The sequence below is a fragment of the Taudactylus pleione genome, unplaced genomic scaffold, assembly GCF_031769625.1.
Source record: "Taudactylus pleione unplaced genomic scaffold, aTauple2 ptg001084l, whole genome shotgun sequence".
NCBI classification, from domain to species: domain Eukaryota; kingdom Metazoa; phylum Chordata; class Amphibia; order Anura; family Myobatrachidae; genus Taudactylus; species Taudactylus pleione.
The window spans coordinates 2,289,452-2,309,484 of record NW_028285485.1 but is presented as its reverse complement, the minus strand read 5'-3'; the positions used below and the strand labels follow the sequence as shown (position 1 = coordinate 2,309,484).

The 20,033-nt window shown below is 48.0% G+C and overlaps 1 protein-coding gene across 4 annotated transcripts in view; it reads left to right on the top strand.

The window, feature by feature from the left end:
- The window catches only part of UVSSA (UV stimulated scaffold protein A), an 81,403-nt gene that overhangs the window by 4,183 nt on the left and 57,187 nt on the right, over positions 1 to 20,033 (top strand). For all 4 annotated transcript variants that reach the window (XM_088461631.1, XM_088461628.1, XM_088461630.1 and 1 more), the window contains exons 2-7: positions 1,964 to 2,080; positions 3,054 to 3,384; positions 5,288 to 5,408; positions 8,842 to 9,219; positions 10,275 to 10,384; positions 15,923 to 16,051. In XM_088461631.1, the coding sequence (XP_088317757.1) occupies positions 1,983 to 2,080; positions 3,054 to 3,384; positions 5,288 to 5,408; positions 8,842 to 9,219; positions 10,275 to 10,384; positions 15,923 to 16,051 (1,167 nt within the window). In that variant the 5' untranslated portion in view covers positions 1,964 to 1,982. The remainder of the gene's footprint in view (positions 1 to 1,963; positions 2,081 to 3,053; positions 3,385 to 5,287; positions 5,409 to 8,841; positions 9,220 to 10,274; positions 10,385 to 15,922; positions 16,052 to 20,033) is intronic.

Genomic DNA, 20,033 nt, shown 5'->3' with positions numbered 1-20,033 from the left:
CATATCTGTGCTGTGAGATCATGGCATATAACATGGTAGAAGTGGAATACATCTAGTACAGCATATCTGTGCTGTGAGATCCCGGTAATCACATGCTAGAAGTGGGACACAGGCAGTACAGCATATAAGTGCTGTGAGATCCCAGTAATAACATGCTAGAAGTATACAGGCAGTACAGCATATCTGTGCTGTGAGATCCCGGTAATCACATGCTAGAAGTGGGATACAGGCAGTACATCATATCTGTGCTGTGAGATCCTGGGAATAACATGCTAGAAGTGGGATACAGGCAGTGCAGCACATCTGTGCTGTGAGATCCTGGTAATAACATGCTAGAAGTGGGATACAGGCAGTACAGCATATCTGTGCTGTGAGATCCTGGTAATAACATGCTAGAAGTGGGATACAGGCAGTACAGCATATCTGTGCTGTGAGATCCTGGTAATAACATGCTAGAAGTGGGATACAGGCAGTACAGCATATCTGTGCTGTGAGATCCTGGTAATAACATGCTAGAAGTGGGATACAGGCAGTACAGCATATCTGTGCTGTGAGATCCTGGTAATAACATGCTAGAAGTGGGATACAGGCAGTACAGCATATCTGTGCTGTGAGATCCCGGTAATCACATGCTAAAAGTGGGATACAGGCAGTACAGCATATCTGTGCTGTGAGATCCTGGTAATAACATGCTAGAAGTGGGATACAGGCAGTACAGCATATCTGTGCTGTGAGATCCTGGTAATAACATGCTAGAAGTGGGATACAGGCAGTACAGCATATCTGTGCTGTGAGATCCTGGTAATAACATGCTAGAAGTGGGATACAGGCAGTACAGCATATCTGTGCTGTGAGATCCTGGTAATAACATGCTAGAAGTGGGATACAGGCAGTACAGCATATCTGTGCTGTGAGATCCCGGTAATCACATGCTAAAAGTGGGATACAGGCAGTACAGCATATAAGTGCTGTGAGATCCCGGTAATAACATGCTAGAAGTGGAATACATCTAGTACAGGATATCTGTGCTGTGAGATCCCAGCAACAACATGGTAGAAGTGGAATACATGTAATACAGGGTATGTGTTCTGTGCGATACCAGCAATAACATGCTAGAAATGGAACACATATGCAATACAGGGTACTGGCGGTGAGCGCTGCACCGTAACTTCCAGCCCCCCCCCACCCCCCTCGACAATGCTGCCCTTGGGTGGGGACGGCATCTGGTAGGTTGTTTTAATAAGGACGCCGCCATAAGGTCTAAAACAGCCTACTGGGAACACTAGATCATGGGTAATACTTACTGCAGTGTTTCCCAACTCTGTCCTCAGGGACCTCTAAAAGTGCATGTATTACAGATCTCCTAGTTGATTCTTTACTGGCTGACACGTTTTAAAAGATCAACAGGAGGAGCTAATTATTTCAATTGCGATACTGAGGTGAGCTGTAGTCGGGATCCCGTATGGCCAGAATGCCGACGGTCGCAGTGCAGACAGTGGCATCCCTGGGGTTCGCAGTGCAGACAGTGGCATCCCTGGGGTTCGCAGTGCAGACAGTGGCATCCCTGGGGTTCGCAGTGCAGACAGTGGCATCCCTGGGGTTCGCAGTGCAGACAGTGGCATCCCTGGGGTTCGCAGTGCAGACAGTGGCATCCCTGGGGTTCGCAGTGCAGACAATGGCATCCCTGGGGTTCGCAGTGCAGACAGTGGCATCCCTGGGGTTCGCAGTGCAGACAGTGGCATCCCACTGTAGAATTCAGGCACAGTCAATGACATCTGGAAGAAGCGTCCAGGAAGATGTGTGCCCAGTGATACCCATAGGAAGGGCTCTCTGGGACCTGGGGCTTGTGATGCCCTGCCTGATGGCTCCCTGTAGCACCAACCTCACATTTGGATGACACAAGTTTGCATGTTAGTCTGGTATGAATTAACGTGTAGCTGTGTTTTTGTTTGCTGTTCCCTAGGCATGTGTGACCTATAGAGATGGATCAGAAACTGGAAGAGCTGGTGGAGGCGCTGACTACCTCTGGAGAGCCACAACTAAACCCAGCACAACTCAAGCAGCTAAAGAAAATCTGCAAGTACGCAATTCCGTACCAGGGTGCAGCTCTGTGTTTCTCAGATTGCATCAATCCTTATTTACATCAGCTGTTTCTGGGTCCCCAGTAACGCCATGTACCTGCTAAACGTACGCTATGGAGCAGCTGAGGAGCGAGTGTGACAGTGGGGATTGGGACACTGAGGGGGAACCGCTCTCTTACATCCTAGGGGTGGGAGGGAGAGAAGTTTTTACGCATAAATAAAAATGAAGGCTATGCTCTTTGTAACAGTGGAAATATCCTGTAAATGGCCGTTTTTAACTAAATAAAAGGTACCTATGAAATAGAGAACTTAATTGATCATTAAATGGTTATATTTTATAATTCACTATTGAATTTGTAAAATGATGGTGTAGGGTCCATTTCCATTTGAGGTTTGGAAAATAGATTTACCTAAATTTTTACTGTAGTCCCTCCTACCCCCATCTAGTATAACTGAGTCACACGTCTGCCCACCACCATTCAGACTTGGGGGTATATTTACTAAAGTGCAGGTTTTTAGAAGTGGAGATGTTGTCCATAGCAACCAATCAGATTCTACATAGCCTTGAACGAGCACCTTTTAGAAGATAATGGCTAAAAATCTGATTGGTTGCTATGGGCAACATCTCCACTTCTAACTTCTTACTTTAGTAAATATACCACTTAAGAGTTATATAGTGGAAGGAGCAGGGTCCCCAGCAGCACAGAGTATACCAGGAGATGAGTGATGTGTTCATGTGAACAGGGCTGCATGTGACAGGGACAATGTCATGATGTGAAGAAGGGAGTGGTGGCAGCAGGAAGCCACAGAGTGTGAATTAGATGGTGGAAGTAGCAGGGTCCCCCATCAGCACAGAGCAGTGTCAGCGTGATCTAGGAAGATTCTGGTGTGTGTGTACATATATATATATATATATATATATATATATATATATATATATATATTGATCATCATGTTGCATTTATAATGCAGGTCTTCAGATGAACAGATCAGTCGTGTATACCACCTGCTGATGACACAGCTGAGCCAGGACCATGCAGAGATCCGCCTGTCTGCCTTCCAGATCATCAGCGAGCTCTTCGCTCGCTCCCATCATTTCAGAACGCTGCTGATATCCAACTTCCAGGAGTTTCTGGAGCTCACCGTAGAGACGGATTATGACCAGCCGATGCCACCCCCCAAAGAGGTGGCTCAGAAGCTGAAGATTTTAGCCATCAAGACCGTGCAGGAATGGCATGAGAAGTATGGGGAAGCGTACAAGAAGCTGTCTTTGGGCTTCCACTTTCTGAAGCAAAACAAAAAGGTAAAGTCCCCGGGTTATCTCCTGATCTGGGTTATCGGCAGAAACTCGCTAGTGCCATTACGTCTTGTTCTATGGACAACTAGACACAAATAGTGATGTTATCATGTCCGGAAGCTGCGAGGCCCGTTCATGTTTCTGGCACTAGAGGTGTGCAATGATTGGACAGGAGCCAGGGCCAATCCCGTCGTCTGTAAGCTAATGCATCTCATTATGGTGTCAGCTGGGTCTGCCCATGGGAAGAGCAAGATCGGAGAGGTTTCACTGGATCCCCACTGGGTCAAGCTACTATGCACATTTGTGGGCATTATCAATGCTTCACCGAAAAATAACCTTGGTGTTTGCTCCTAGATGAGCGACGTGGTAAATCGTGGCGGTACAGGTTGAGTCGCCCATATCCAAAATGCTTGGGACCAGGGGTATTTTGGATATCGGAATATTCCGTATTTTGGAATATTTGCATACCATATTGAAATGTCTTAGGCATCGGGCCCAAATCTAAGCACAGAATGCATTTATGTGTCATATACACCTTATACACACAGCCTGCAGGTCATTCTAACAAAGTTTCTGTACATTGAACCATCAAAAAGCAAATGTGTCACTATCAGTCATGTTAAAAATATGCCGTATTTCGGAATATTTGGATATGGGAGACTCAACCTGTACATCAGTATGTTACACAGTGTCAGGCAGGGCTACACAATGATAGTTACCGCCGGCCCACTACCACCAATGATTGATAGACCCCTTCATTTTTTACACGCCAAGCGGTTTTCCTTTATCGCTGCAAATAGAATTGTAAAAGAAACATCACAAATGAGAACCGATATATAAACACTACCGTATAATAGTATACTTATGTTATGAAGCACCACTAATCTGAAAATGTTATCCCAACATATAAATCTGTACCCTTTATTATGTAGCTAGTGCGCATCATTTTTCTGTTATTAACTGTTTAATTTCTCTACTATATCCTTGAGTAGATGTTTTGGTAGAAAGAAACCTTGGTTACTACAGTATAGCTGGGTACACACTGACCGATATATTACGGTCACATTAGCCGGTATCTACCGCCCGATATGTGTGTGGCCGACGTCATTAACAGACCTATCGCAGCGGCTGTGCAGCACAGCAGATGGCCGATATATCTGCATATCTATCGGTGCATCTGTTGGTGTTTACGGGCAGACCTGCCGATCGCCCGTACACATGCTGCAGGGACCAGATGGTGAGTGACAGCTCAACTGGGCAGGCAAATTTAAATGCCCACCCACTTAAGACGTTGGGCGCGACTAATCGGGTGGGCTATTGGTAACTGTATATGCACATACCATAGCTTGGGGCCGACTCGACGACTAGTGTGTATGCAGCAATAAGTTAAGTAAGTATAACATACAGGGTTATGTATAGATATCCCCCCGCACAGTCCATAAGCAAATATGAGAGGAGCTGTGACTGCTGCACCTATTATTTGCATGTTCAGCAACATTCTCCTGTACCCACTCCTTGCAAAACGACACCCACACGCTATGATCTTATGACTATTACTGCATATAAATAAGTTTGGCAGGAAGGCTTTGTAAAGGGATGAGTGATTGTGACAGTGAGAATAAGAATGGCACTGTACCGATAGGTGATCTCTGCAGTCACACTTACCAGCTTCATAGAAAACGGGTACAGTCCTATAATCCCGTTACATTATTTTACATCCAGGTTTACATATTCCAATTAGCGATATGCAAATGAGGATGTCGGGTGCCCAGCTTACAATATCGGTGCCAGAGTTATTTGTCCATGAAGCTGGTGCCAGGCTGTCCTATGTCCCCGGAAGCAGGAATTGCTGCTTTGCACCTGATACTTTCGCTGCTTTTGATGACCGATGCATTGGTTGTATTGTTAGGTGGATTTCCAGGACTTGAGGGCCCAGACGTTGGCTGAGAGAAGGAGAGAAGAGGAACAGCAGAAACGCTTAGAAAACCTATACAAGGAGAGGGCCAAAAAAGCCATCAGCGAAATGGAAGGTGAGGGAACGCTAATGCCAGCAGTGTGACGGAAGGTTCTGCGCAGTTATTCAGATCAAACGCAAATACTTGTGTTTTTGGTTTTCCCCCATCTCATAAAACAAAATCACTCCCATACAAGGTATACATTTTGGCTTACACTGCATGACTTGTGCAGACGAACCGGGCCGACTGAGGATGGGGGAGTAACGGGCCAATAACCGGAGAGCCTCCATGTACCACATTGCGAATGGAGGTGGCCTCCATAACTCTTGTGGACTCTGCTGAGCATCGGCTGGGAGGGTCGGACAGCTTTGATAACCAGGTGATACAGATTGTTTCAGTCTGTGAGTGATCATCGCTCATGTCCATACATTGAACGATAGTCGCTCAGGATAGCATTTTCATTGGCTGATCTGAGCGATTATTGTACAGCGCATGGCCAGCTTAAAGCGGCTGTTTGGTGCAAATAAGCAGATATCCTGCTTTTGTGCCATGGCTGGTTATGATTGCAGTCACCTGTGTTGAAGTGACGAGTGTTTGTAACACAGGTGACTGCAATCATAACTGAAGAGAGAAGTCCAGGAGCAGAGCATTATGTATCTGGTGGAAAGGGATATGTTGGACAGGCTATATATTAGCATTTATTTATATAGCACTGCTTGCTTACTGGACACGCCAGCTACCATTATATGAATGTGCATACCCACTAAGCATAGCTCTTTGTTACCACTGTGTTATGCCAAATGGCTCCCTCAGACTATAGTACTGGCCCGTCATCATTGCTGCTAGAGACCCGATCACCGCCAGTTAAGCTGACAGCGTACATGTGATCACGGAGATTGTCCGGAACGAGAAACTACGTAATGCGACACATGTAGGCTCGGCATGTTTATAAAATGTGTTTTGGAGATGCCCAGTCCAGTGAGTGCATTTGGTAGAACACAAATAAATACACGTTATTTGTGCCGAGAAGTTCCAGGTCACTTATAATAACTGTAACAGGATCACCAGAGATGGCGATAGTGAGCCATGGATTCTGTGTGGGGCTGGAGGGATCTGCCCACACAGGGTAGTTAAACTAAGTTTTGCCACACCTAGGGGCTGCTTGTAGAGAGAGCTCAGGTGTGGCCTGGTGAGAATGCAGATTCGTGAGGCTGCCGTTGGAAACAGTCTAAGTGGGACTGTGGCAGCCAGATAGCCCAGTGAAGCTAAGCCAAGCCGTTGGGGGACAAGGGGCCGGAGTCCAGACCTGTAGGATGCAGGAAGGACCATAAACCTCTCAGACTGTGTGACGTAAAAGCAGCTAAGCTGCAGGCTAAGGAAGCCAGTGTCCACAGTGATCGCGCTGAGCGAGAAAAAAATGTGGATCCAGGGGACCCCTCAATTTACAAAATTGGGGTCCTACTCCACAGTTTCGGAGTTCCATCACAATTTATGCCTCACTGGCTGTAGCACATAAAAACGTGCTATAACGCATATTTTGCACATGGGGAGAAGGGAACAGGGGGCACAGGGGTGTGAGGGGAGAGTAGAAGGGTACAGACATGGAGAGAGGGTAAGAGGGGGCACATGAGAGCAGAAGGGTACAGACATGGAGAAAGGGTAAGAGGGCACAGGAGAGCAGAAGGGTACAAACATGGGCAGAGGGTAAGAGGGGGCACAGGAGAGCAGAAGGGTACAGACATGGGGAGAGGATAAGAGGGGACACAGGAGAGCAGAAGGGTACAGACATGGAGAGAGGGTAAGAGGGGGCACAGGAGAGCAGAAGGGTACAGACATGGAGAGAGGGTAAGAGGGAGTACAGGGGAGCAGAAGGGTCACAGACACGGACAGAGGGTAAGAGGGGGCACAGGAGAGCAGAAGGGTACAGACATGGAGAGAGGGTAAGAGGGGGCACAGAAGAGCAGAAGGGTTACAGACACGGACAGAGGGTAAGAGGGGGCACAGAAGAGCAGAAGGGTACAGACATGGAGAGAGGGTAAGAGGGGGCACCGGAGAGAAGAAGATATACAAACATTGGGAGAGGGAAACAGGGCACAGAGGTTGGAGAGCAGAAGGGGTACAGACATATACCATAGAGTTATACAACTCGTGCTTACCACCATGTACTAGAAGTCCCAGCATGCCCTGCCACTGTGCAGCAGCTGGGGAGTTATGGGATACAATAACATGCCCTATGGCTGGTATCTGGGGGAGAACGGAGACAGGGAACCACTGTTACCCTCATTCAACCTTAGGTTTCTGAGCAAAGCTGCTGTGCCTCGTAGCCAGCTATGTATCTCGATACATACAGATTCCAGCCTCTGCTCCGAGTCTGGGATCACAGGTTCGCTCACAATGGGATTGCACGGAGAGGGGCACTTCAAAGTTACTGATTGGGTGCGGTGGTGGCTCACACAGTAATGGGCAATTGTGTCTGTCGGTGGTGGGGCCCCGTAGCGCTCTGATGATCCCGGGCTGGCAGCGAGCTACTTAGTCACAGCTGTGAGCCACAGACAGACATAGCAGTTAGCAGGCAGGATTCACTGCGCGCGTCGGGCCCGATACATTAGCCGGCTGTACCCCCCGATGGCGGCCCTGCCCACGATGCCGTGGCCCCGGCCCCCGTACCATCTGTGTGGCAGCTGGAGGAGGATGCTGCTCCCAGTCACAGGGCATGTCTTGGGCTCTGGATGCTGGGGGAAGCCGAGCATGCTTTGGAGAAAGAACCTATGGACAGCAAGGAAGGTAAGCCTGAGCCTCCGGTTACTGCAAGCACACACTCGCACTGCTCCAACAAGTTACTCTCAGGCGGGCTGGACAGGCGCTCATTGGCTGACACACTTCACGCCACGATTTGCTGACTTGCTGAAGGCACTGCTGCCGCCAGCGGTGATTGGCTGCTCCGTGGCGCGCACACAGCGCGTCCTGTGGCACCCTGTCATTTTTTAAAAGCTGGTCCCTCACCTCCTGCATCGCGTAAAAATGTGCTGTAGTGCGTATTTTGCGATCACTGGACCAAACCTGCAGATGGCAGGGAGGACCACGAGAGAAACTTTGTGTGAAAGCCAGGCCGGAGCCTGTGACAGACTCTGCAGGAAGCAGAAAGAGACTTTTTGAACTTTATTTGTAGACTGGCTGCCCAAGGTTAGTCAGGGGTGAAGAAGTGACACAGTGCCTAGGCGTTTGCTATTTTTGTTTCCAGATTTATGCTGACAGTAAAGCACTTTTATTTATAACTGGAAATGCTATGTGTGGACCCTGATTCAAGTACCTAACACTGCACCTCTGACACTCTACCAAGCTAATTACCCCTAGTGTTATCACACAACGTATCTGCATTCGCTAGAGTCCTGTTTTACTTAGAAATTCAGCCTCTCTCTGTAAGCGCCCTTTTATGTGTAGTGTGATGTCAGTACTGGTATGAGTGTGAACTAGCCCTGTAAAACGATTTTCTTTTTGCCATCACCAGAAATGCTGGAGGACATTGAGTCGTGCCTTACCGAGATGCAGAATTGCTTTAAACTGCTGTTGCCAGATCCTGAGGAATTCAGTCTATTTAATAAGGAGAGAGATGAATGGGAGATTAATTCTCATTCCAAACCAACCCACCCAACACCCCAGACGTATGATGCAGATGAAGAACGGCCATGTTGTAGCAAGGACTTGCCTGTGGTTGCGGTGCCCAGCCTCAGTCGTGAGAACGGCGCAGAGGGAAGGTCGGATAACGCTGCCAATGAATCCGCTTCTGAAGAGTCTGAGGATGACTTTGAGGCTGTTGAAGAGTCTTTTATCAGGGACCATGGACTTGGGTCTCACAAGTATTCACTCAACATTGAAATATCGACAGGTAACTCTACTCTAGGTTTTATCAGCGTACTGTGGTTATAGGGTCATATTTGAAGAGTCCTATCATATGATTAAGAGCTATCTCGCCCCAAATAGGTCGATCCTATTAGCTGTGAATCAATGCGGCTGTATGCCGCACTTACGGTACCTCCAGACTCGCTGATTTTTTGTGTGCAGACCCATAGGGCGGAGTTGCGATGCCATTGTCCGCGCTTCTACGCAGTTCGCAGAGTTGGTTGAGTACAGTAAAGACGTGATTCCGTATTTGTACCACGCCCCCTGGAGATGCGATCTAATGAGACTTGGATGCATTCCCATATACATTTCCTATCCGAGTCTGATAATCAGATATGCATGGATGGTGATGACATCAGCAGCGCTGTTGTTGATGCTGATTGGCTGCTGTCTTATCAACCTCTCCAGCTGATAGGTATTCTGACTATACAGCTGTAATACTATTGGTTGATTCCATTTAGACTACTGCTGGAAGAAGACCGAAGTGGTAAATAACAGATGTTGGGGGTATTTGTTACATTTTATATAGCATTTATTAATAACACTGCCGTGTCTCGTGTATATGATCCATCATCACATTATATTGTGTATGAATAGGGTAATGGGACTGTCGCATTTACTACCAACTCTCAGTACATCTCTGCACTATCGCGGGGTGTATGTAGGCCCGTGTGTTCTGCTCTTTATTTGTGTTGAGTGCATACCAATATGTGTGACACAAGCGTTGTACGATTTTATATGTGACAGAATCTGTAAGCGTGCGCACAGAGCGCAGACGTGTCACGTTCTCGGGTCCAACGTGCTTCTCTAGATGGCTGCATCACATACAGAAGGTGACATGAAGCTGAAAAGCACTTGTTGGAATGAGCCCCACTTACAATTAAAAAAAAAAAGAAAAAGTAATTTAAATAAAGAATTGGCTTTAATGACAGTAAGACCAGAGGCGGTATGTCGGGGCTGGCGGCTCGTACAGCAGCTCTGTGTAGTTGTCCTGTGGAAACGCTAAGACTGCGGTAGACTGACTATTTCTCTGTCCCATAGACCTGAAGGTAACGCAGAACAATGACAACGTGGATGTTGTAAACAGCTTGATAGATGCTCAGAAACTGGCCAAGAACAAATACTGGCCTGCAGTACAGTCCTGGATCCAGGTACCCGCATGCGTCTTCTCCTCTACTACCTGCGTCTCCTTTCTCACCCTATTCCCTTCATATATAGACACATACGCAGGAGCTGCCTATAGAACAGGAGAAGTTGTTCTGTGCGGTCGCTGGTACCTACAGAGTGCTAACATCCTGAGCTGGAGCTGGGGTACGGTGCAGTTGTCTTTACACACAGGTTAAGAATAGTTACAGATTTTTAAATCTGCAAACAGAACATTAAAAAGGCAACTGTGGATCGGGCCCGTAAAAAAACAGGGATGTTTATCATTTAAAAGCAGTTACTTACATAGTGCAAGTATATTCCGTAATAAAACAGGACTGGGTAATAACAGACAGGCATAAAGGTAATCGGGTCCTGCCCGCCAACTTACAATCTATAGGGAAACAGGCATTGATACACAGTGATAGGTGCCACATATTGCGTAATGGTCCAGCCAGAATGCAGAGGATCTCAGTGGGCTGTATGATCCAGGCACACAGGAATGTTGGCCCTGGGGTCATAGGGTTCTGTGAGGGACTCTGTTTCCTAAAGAGGTGTTAATTTATGGCGGTTATCCATATCATAATGAAATCCGTTTGATGTTTATACACCTTCCCATACTCTGTAAACATGGACACCGTTATATACACTTATTGGGTCTCCGCTCCCTAAAGACATCCAAATTTATGGCTGTATTATAATATCGAATAATATTGAATATCGCTGTGGGTGATGCGGCCGCCGTTCACAATCCCGACGCCAGAATGCCGGCTAGGGATTTATGACAGACGTTGAGATACCAATGCCTGTCATAATCCTGACTCCGGAATTCAGGACCGTACGAGGTCAGTCCGGGCGCCCATCCTCTTAGCTGCGGGGGGGTTAGGCACTCTCAGGGGGAGGTTAGGTTTAGGGTGCGGGGATGGAGGGATAGGTTTAGGCACCCCTGGGGGGAGGTTGGTGTTAGGCACCCCTAAAGGGAGGGTTGAGGGGGAGGGGAGGGTTAGCCTTACTTACCTCCGCTGTCGGGATTTCCTCCTTTCGGCCTCACGTTGTCGGGTTTTGAGCTGCCGGCTTTACAGTCCCGTTCCCTCTGTGGATTTAAATGGTACACCCGATGACTGCGACTAATTGATAACGTCAATAATAATCACAAAATAACACCGATCCTCCTGATCACTGTATAATAAAACAGTCTCATCCGATATCACTTGAGAATTATACCCCTCTCACACACAAGCCCTGGGTCAGACGGTGTAATGAACAATGAATCAACCCATGTTGCAACTTTTCACACCACACTTCGGTCGCGGATAAATTCCATGTCGTCACCTTTCACACTGAACCCGTGTCTGTCCTGCAGAACAGGGTCATCGCGTTGCTACATCATTAAAAGCTTCCGATCCACCACTGAGGTTCCTTGATCATAACCTTTGTAGAGTAACCGGTAGCCCTTTCTTACCACAGCCTATCCGGCTCAGACCTGGGTTTTTCCTGGGTCCTTGCCACATATTGATCCAGCCAGATTACAGAGGTTCTTGGCATTGCTGTGTGATCATGTCACACAGCAATGTTGTCCTGGGGTCAGTGGACTGTGTGAGTGTAGAAAGAGAATACATGTAAGTTTTGTGTGAACTGTGTAGAGTGTGGAGGTAATTGGGTAGAATAGCCTATGGAGGCTATGTGGTTAGTGTTCACTATATGATTTGTTTAGGGGAGGGTGCTGCTCACCGGGAAGGGCACTTTTTCATTTTGAAGGGCACTTTTTTTCTTTTTTATGTAACGCTTTACGTTGCTAAAGATACTATGGGTAGTCGCTCTATGGCGCGGGAGTGAAAACTAGTGATCTTGGCAGTCGCATTGTCCTATTACATGGCACATTGCCGAGGACTGAATCCTCCCTTTAAAGTAACAGATAATTAAATCCTCATCACGTGCTTCACCCATGTCATGCCATAATATTAAATCAACAAAATAGAACATTCCACTACTCGTATTTACTGAAACCCACCCCCCCCCCCCCAAAAAAAAACAAATTACCAGTGGCATTCAAGTGCGAGTCAGACCTCTTCGTAAGAATTAGTTTACACCTTAAAACCCGTCCTCATCTTGTGGTATTTTGCCATAATGCTCCGCAGCTACAGTATATAAATAAAAATACAAACCAAAGGCACAGAGCACAGTATACATGTTATTGCCCACAAACCAGTATCTACAGTGTGCATTATTTACCATTTAATAGGGGTATTAAATATGGAGCGAAAACTCAGTTTCTGCGATGTTTTCAGTGGGATGACGTCATTTTCGCCGCTATTACTTTTACGCCGTATTCAATTTTAAAACTTTTCACCGCTGCGAAAAGTATATTGCATTCGACCCTGCGAAAAAGTATCATCAAGGAATCGGTGGCGAAAAAAAGTGCAGAATTGGGGTTTTGGGGTGCAACATTTCGGAAACCACCCTGCAACCTTCAGACAGTCCCCCAAAGGTAAACTGCGTCAAATTTTTTTTAAAAAATACCTCAGAAGGCCCCCAAAAAAGCACATTAATTTTGGGGGCGAAAAAAAAAATTGGGGGGTACAAAGGTAAAAACTAGCGAACTACAATCTAGTGGGGTCCCCAGGTGTTTTTTTCATTGCAGGTGTTTGCGGCAGGTGGATTTTTCACGTTTTTAAAACTTCACTTTAGCAAGTTTTAAATATGCTCACCCCCATTTTCAAGTACCCCAAATTTGCTGGGACTACTTATTTTCTGCAAAAAAACCTTCTCAATACTATTCTTTACCAACTTCCCAAATCCCCAAAATAGCAGCTATCAAGCCCATTTAAAGACTCCAAAAACCTTCAGCAGGGCTAATCGGGGGTATCCAGAGTGATCCCCCATGTCAGAGCATCTTTTTGGGGGTGTTAGGGTGATTTCCCCAAAAATCTGCGAAGTATTCGCTGATTTCACTTTCGCCGGGTGCCGTTTTCGACTATTTCAAATTGGATACGGGTATAAGCTGGGGCGCGCGATACTTTTTCGCCGGCGAAAGCTCCGGTGTGCGGCGAAAACTTTGACACGCATAGACGGCGAAGTTTATGTTTCAAATTGAATACCCCTGATAGTGTAGGTATAGTGTTCCCACTAGAGTGCGGGCAGGACAGCGTCGCTGGGGGTGCCGGCAGGGGGTTTATGCGCGCTCCCGAAATGGGAGCCTGGCTGGCTGGGGAGGGGCGTGGCCTTGGGTCACACCTTCAATTTGTCACACTTGGGGGCGTGCCCAGCACTTATGGAGCAGCAGGTACACAGTCACCACTGCTGGCCCTACCCGCAATTCCACCCTCAATCCCATCTCCGACCGGCCACAGGGTTTTATTGCACATGCCCAAATGATATGAGTGTTTCTTTTCCTCCCATTTCTTTTGATGTGATGGTTTGGTCAGCGGGGTGCTAGGGCACCTCCATGAGGCGCAGGGTGCGATGCCCCACTAAAACAGCCCTGTGGGAATGCTATGTGGGTTGCTCGCCTGATTGTGGGGATGATGCGGAACGTGCTCTGTGGCGGGTAGCGTAACGCGTCTGGCATAAATGCGCCCTGTAAATGCGGAGAGAATCCGGCTATGCAGATTTGCATGATTAATATTAAAAGACAAACAATAGCCAGAATTAAAAAATGTGGTGGAATGAGGTAATATGAATACAATATATATAAAAATATATTATTTACCCCCATTTTGGTGTTCCCCAGCAGCAGTGGCGTAACTAGGGTATTTGGAGCCCAGGGCAAATTTGAAAAGGTAGCCCCCCTCCCCCGATGTGCGCGCGCCGAAGGCGTGGTCACTTAAAAATGGGGCGTGCCAACATGTAGTGCCCTTTATATAGTGCCCCCAGCAGTAGTCCGTCCCCCGTCCCCCCCCATGCAGTTTTCCCAGTAGTGGCCCCCTTATGCAGGCACCCAGTAGTGATCTCCCCTATCCAGTGCCCCCTATAGTGGCCCTTCCTATTATTGCCCCCAGTAGTGGTCCCCCGAGTGCAGTGCCTGTAGTAGTAGGCCCCTTTTATAATGCCCCATAGGCCCCCCCCCAAGTAGTAGTCCCCAGTAGAGGTTCCCCCTCCCGATTAAGTGCCCCCAGTAGTAGCCCCCAGTAGAGGTCCTCCCAATAATGGTGCCCCCAGTAGTAAACCCCCCCCCCCCAGTAGAGGCCCTCCCAATAATGGTGCCCCCAGAAGTAGCCACCCCTCCCCCGTTGTGCCCCCACCCCCAGTAGTAGCCACCCCCCTCCCCCGTTGTGCCCCCAGTAGTGCAGATAGGTTAAAAAAAAAATTATATATAAAAATATACATACCTGAATCCATGCTGCTGCTGCTCCAGTCCGTGACGCCGCTCCCGCCTGCCAGTCCTCCCGGGCTGGCGCGCTCAGCATTATGGGACAGACGTCATGACGTCTGTCCCATTACCCACTGCAGGAGCCGGACGGAAGCCCGGCTCTTGCAGTGGGTGCTGCAGCAGCCAATGAGAGTCTATCTGACTCTCATTGGCTGCTGTTTAACACACGCATCGCCGCCAGCGCTGGCAGCGATGCTTGTGTTATGCACAGCCTGAGCCCGCCTCCTAGCGCTATTGGGCAAGCGCTCAGGGGGAGGGAACGGGCTCAGCTGTGCAGCACAGGACCGGTGCTGGAAGCCTAGCGCCGGCCCTGTGTAAATGTGTAGCGCTGACCGCACTCATTGCGGTTGGCGATACACTGGCTAACTAGGGTGGGCGGGTCGGTACCGTGGCCAACGGCGCCCAGGGCACGCACCCCGCTCGCCCTGCCCTAGTTACGCCACTGCCCAGCAGCCTTTAATGGACTGAGCAGGAGCTCCTATTTTTATTTATGCTATATTATTGATAATATATTACCTCTCACTTCCTTGCGGTTTGATTATATAACTATGCTGTAATGCAGAATTTTACTAAATAAAGGCGGATACTGAAAAATGAAGTTGGTGTTTGCCTGTGGAACAGTAGTAGCTTTGTATAAGTATATTATTTGTTATTGTTAATTAGCCTTATTGTAGAGCAGGCTATTAGAATGAATGAATGTGGCAGCCAATCGGTATCTGGGACTATTTCTGTCATCAGCCAATCAGGTCAGAGTACTGTTGCTCTGGTTAATATTATCTGACCGGATCTCTGTATTGTCTGTGGTTAATACCACCCAATCATTACTGTTACTTTGCTTTAGCAGCTGATTAAGATGGACTGCCATCGGCCATTTCTTTCTCTGACTGCCCAGCTGTTGTGGAACTACAAGTACCAGCTTGCCTTGCAAAACAGCTAGAGACCGCTGGTTGCTACCACTGACCTACATTTACTTGGAGACAGTCAATGGCCTATGACCATTATATAATAATTAAGTCATTTTCAGGGGATACCTGTACACTCCGTCATTCTGCATTGCAGGCTGTTGAGTGTGTGGTTTCCGTTTTAATAATAACATGTCCGTGTGACTGTTTGATGTTTTTCAGACATCCGACTGCTCTGTTTAACGCAACGTAACTTTTTTTTATTTACGATTTAGGTTTTCACAAAAGCCGGAACCACCGACGACAGCCTTAAACGCGCTATTGATCTGAAAAAGAAACTTGAAGCTGCGATGAAAAAGCACAAAGAGATGAATATCGATTGCCAGGCTGCAGAGAGGAGAGTGGTGAGTTGTTTGACCCCCTACGTCGTGTGATCTGACCCCCGCGATCCTCTCTTTGCTTACCAGGCAGCTAATTGCAGCCGGCTCCTCAGCTGTTAGCGCGTCCTGTGGATCAGAATTGTCCAGATCCCACGAATGCAGGTCTGGGAGTGCGTATAGGAAAAGCCTAGCGTGAGGCTGTAACTAGCATGGTGGTTTTATATTTTGTGTTCGTGTTGCTAAACCTGTTGCAGAAGAGTGAGAACCATTTGCAGCCAATTACTTATTTGCTTTCATTCAAGTTGAGATAAGAATCTAAGTTTACTGCTGATTGGTTGCTGAGAGTTGATAGTTTTTCACCATTACAGGGTCTTATTAAATTTCAGATTCAACCGAGTTTATCTCTGCAACACAGTCGCATAGAAAATGTACATGTTATTGTGCACCGTATTTCATTTTTAGCAATTTAATATTTGATCCTCCCTCTCGAAAATCTCTATAATCCGTCCACCGAGACAGATTCATCTGGCATCTTTGTTGTTTAAAAAGACAAATGTACGTTCTGGTTGTTTAATTTATCATCCAGACCCCTCTCGAAATACAAGAAATCTTTGTTATGCCATTTGAACATTGCTGCTAAAGCAGTTGTACCGGTAAAATGGCGATCCGCCTCTCCTCCAACGATAAGGGAATGGTTCACTAGGATAGACCTGTTGATGGTGGTTGTAAGTCCTTTAAGGATACCTGGTTCCGCTGGATGGAGTTCAAAGACTCTGTGACCTTCAAAACTATCCTTTCTTCTACTTGCCCATCACTTTTCTAGGCAGACCCAATTTTTAGTGGAACCTGGACCTTTGTACCTGACTACTAGGTATTATTGTAGCTGTATCCCTTTTTCTACTTCAGGGTCCATAGGGGGTCCACAGGGTTGACCTTGGGGGTATAGGTTGGGAACCAAATCCGGGCACCACGCAGTTAAAGCTTTTAGCTCCCAGGATGCACTTGGGTCCACTCTCCCTATAACCCCACCCCCCAGCCAGAGGCACCTCAGTTTAAGTTGGTGCCCGGCCGGAGTTGGGTCACCGTTACTGCAGGGGGGCTGCTTAGTAGCCCCTAAGCTTAAAAGAGTTTTATTTTATTATTTTTTACTTCTCTTCAGAGCGGCAGCATCAGACTGTCCAATGGACGTCTGAGCTGCCGCTCCTACACCCCGCCGGCGCTGCGACGCCAGTACAGATCTGGGGATCGCAGCGGGACCCCAGAGTCTGTACTAGCTGGGCTCTGGAGGAATCCCTGGGCTGCTGCCGGATCGACGGGGACAGGTAAGTCGCGTGGTCACCGCTTGCGGTGATCCACGTGTGAATATGCAGCCTTATGCCTCCGGTCTCTGGGGACAGACCGGAGGCGCTAGCGGTGGCGGCGGGCTCCCCCTCCATGGAGGCATACCCCGCGTGTCCACAGCCCACCAGGGATTATAGCGGCAGCGGGAGCTGGCATCCCGGGGGGTTAATTGCTAGCCAGGGGAGGAAGCCTTCCCTGTCTAGCGGCTCCTCCCCTCAGCTCAGCGCGCCTTTCAATAATACAGTCTGGCGTCGCTGAGCTGCTTTCTCCGCGGGCCACGCTTCTTCTGAGGTCTCCAGTGGCCATTTTTCTCTCTGTGGTGCTGCAGAACTCTTAGGATGTCAGTGAGCCCAGTCCCCCTGCGTACCTGGCCATTTTGGGTGAGTGTACACAGCGCTATAGCCTTCCCAGACACTGAATCTGGGCAGTTGAATGTAGCAACATTGTGCAGTATATTATATGTCATGCTTATGTATGTATATATATTTTTCTGCATTGTATGTGACTTATGCTAGTGCTGACTGTCTGCTTTTTCTCTCACCTGTCAGTGTATATCTATCCCTTTTCTTTATCTGCCCTAATACAGGTGTACCTGGGGTGGTTCTGAGACCTCACATATATATATATTTGTTAATATCTGTGAGGTTTGTCACATACTGTTGCGTGCTGCACGTTGCCATATTTTAGATGGAACTGTGAGTTGCATACGCTGATAATGGGTCCCTGCAGCTAATCTTAGCGTCAGTCAGGACTGGTATGGCGCTGCTTAATATTTCCGTCAAGATAGTCAGATATATCTGACCAGGAGATTGCACACGATACTGCACCCATTATTGCTATCCTGCAAGTCATAGCCTGCAGGAATTAGTGCGGAGGATTTTAACTCAGAAAGGTTTATGTATGCGGCACCATCTGGTGCGTGGCCCCTTGCACGACCCCCTTAAAGGGCGGTTTATTTCTCAGGATCCTCTCCTTTGAGGATCGCCGGGCGGGCCCCATTGTCGTCACTCGCTTGGAGTTACTTCACCATACTGCCCTTTTGAACTCTGGGTATCTCGCAATTTCTTGCAATTTACCCTGTGCAACAGACTGTCGCTCCCCGCCGGGGTTTTTTCACAGTACATGAATTACCTCCGATACCACATCGGTCTGTCATTCCCCTTGCAGGGATTACCACAACGGCCACCCTGGTGGATGTCGTTTTATAGAAATACTAATTGGCGTGATATACGCCTTGTGGTTACTGACCAGTGGCTCTGCCGTGAACTGGATGGTATATTCGGCTCTTTCCCTCTCGCATGGGGGGAGCCGATTTCAAGTATTATTATCCCTGCTTTGGGGCTGGTAGCCAGGTTCATTCTGGATATAGAGAATGTCGATCCTGCACCTGTATCATACATCTCCCGTTTTCTGCCCAGCGGGTGGATCTCATAGCGGGAGTCTGGCTGTCACAAAGGCCTCCTGTTTCCCATTCCCTGAGGGTCCTCACAAGTAATGGAAATCCCCTTCTGGGATGGATTTGTATGTTAATCATCGGGTTACAGGCATTAATACGCCTCCCATCCCGGCCTGGACGGATTTTACGGATCCGTAGGTGGTAACTTTGCCTGAAATCAATGTACTCGTTTTCAGGGCCTGTTGCCCGTCCTACCATGGCCATCGCATGGTGATGCTTTTGTGACGTTTTTCCCCTCCAACACGTCCTGAGGTTCAAATATCTTTTGCCGCTCACATAAAATATGCAGTGGTCATATGTGGGATTACCTCATGGGATGCCGGTCTTCTAACTTTCAGGGTTTCGGCGGCGTCTGTATCCGCCGCAGTACCCTATGGCTGCGTTATGGGAAAGCAGAGGTGCACACTCCTTCCTTGGGGAAGATCTTGTTTGGTCCTGACCTTGACAAGATCGTTGCATCATTGGCAGTATCACTAATGGGGAGATACCGTCTTTAGCTACTCCCACTACATTCGGACTAACTCTGTTAAGTCTTTTTGTCCTCAGGGTCAGCCTAAAGGCCTGTTTTTTCCTAGGCTGTCGGCCTCCATGGGGGCCACCATATCCAATACCGAGCAGTCCTGGACTTCCGGACGACCCTGATTCTACACCTGAGGATATACCCTCAGCCTGACGGGACAGGTCTACATCTGGGGAATTTCCAGAGTGAGGTACTGATTCTCAACGGCCTCTCATTGCTCAGGCAACCTCCTCACAGGCATTGTTACACGGGCCCTTCTTCAGACCTGATCAGGGCCTTACAATCCCAGAAAGCTATTACAGTCTTTGTGGTAAGCAGAGCTATTTCGGCCAACCTCACTATCTCAGTGAGGGACTGGTTGTTCTACTTTCTTTCTGTGGCGGTGACCGACTGGTCCTCATTTGCCTATACTCTGTCTCAAATCCCTGAATCAGATTCCAACGGTGCCTGGACTCAGGTGGAATCGTCCATGCTCCATCATCCGACGTTTGGAACCTGGGGATTTTAGGGTATATCTGAGTATTCAGGATACGTACCTACGGGTACGTACAGAGCCATCTCATCAGCATGGGTTCAGGTTTGCTGTGCCACAGCAACACTTGTAAGTTTCGGGCTCTGCCTTTTGGGACTGTCCTCAACTCCACCGGGGTTTACCAGCCTTATGGATTTTCTGACAGTTCACCTGTTCA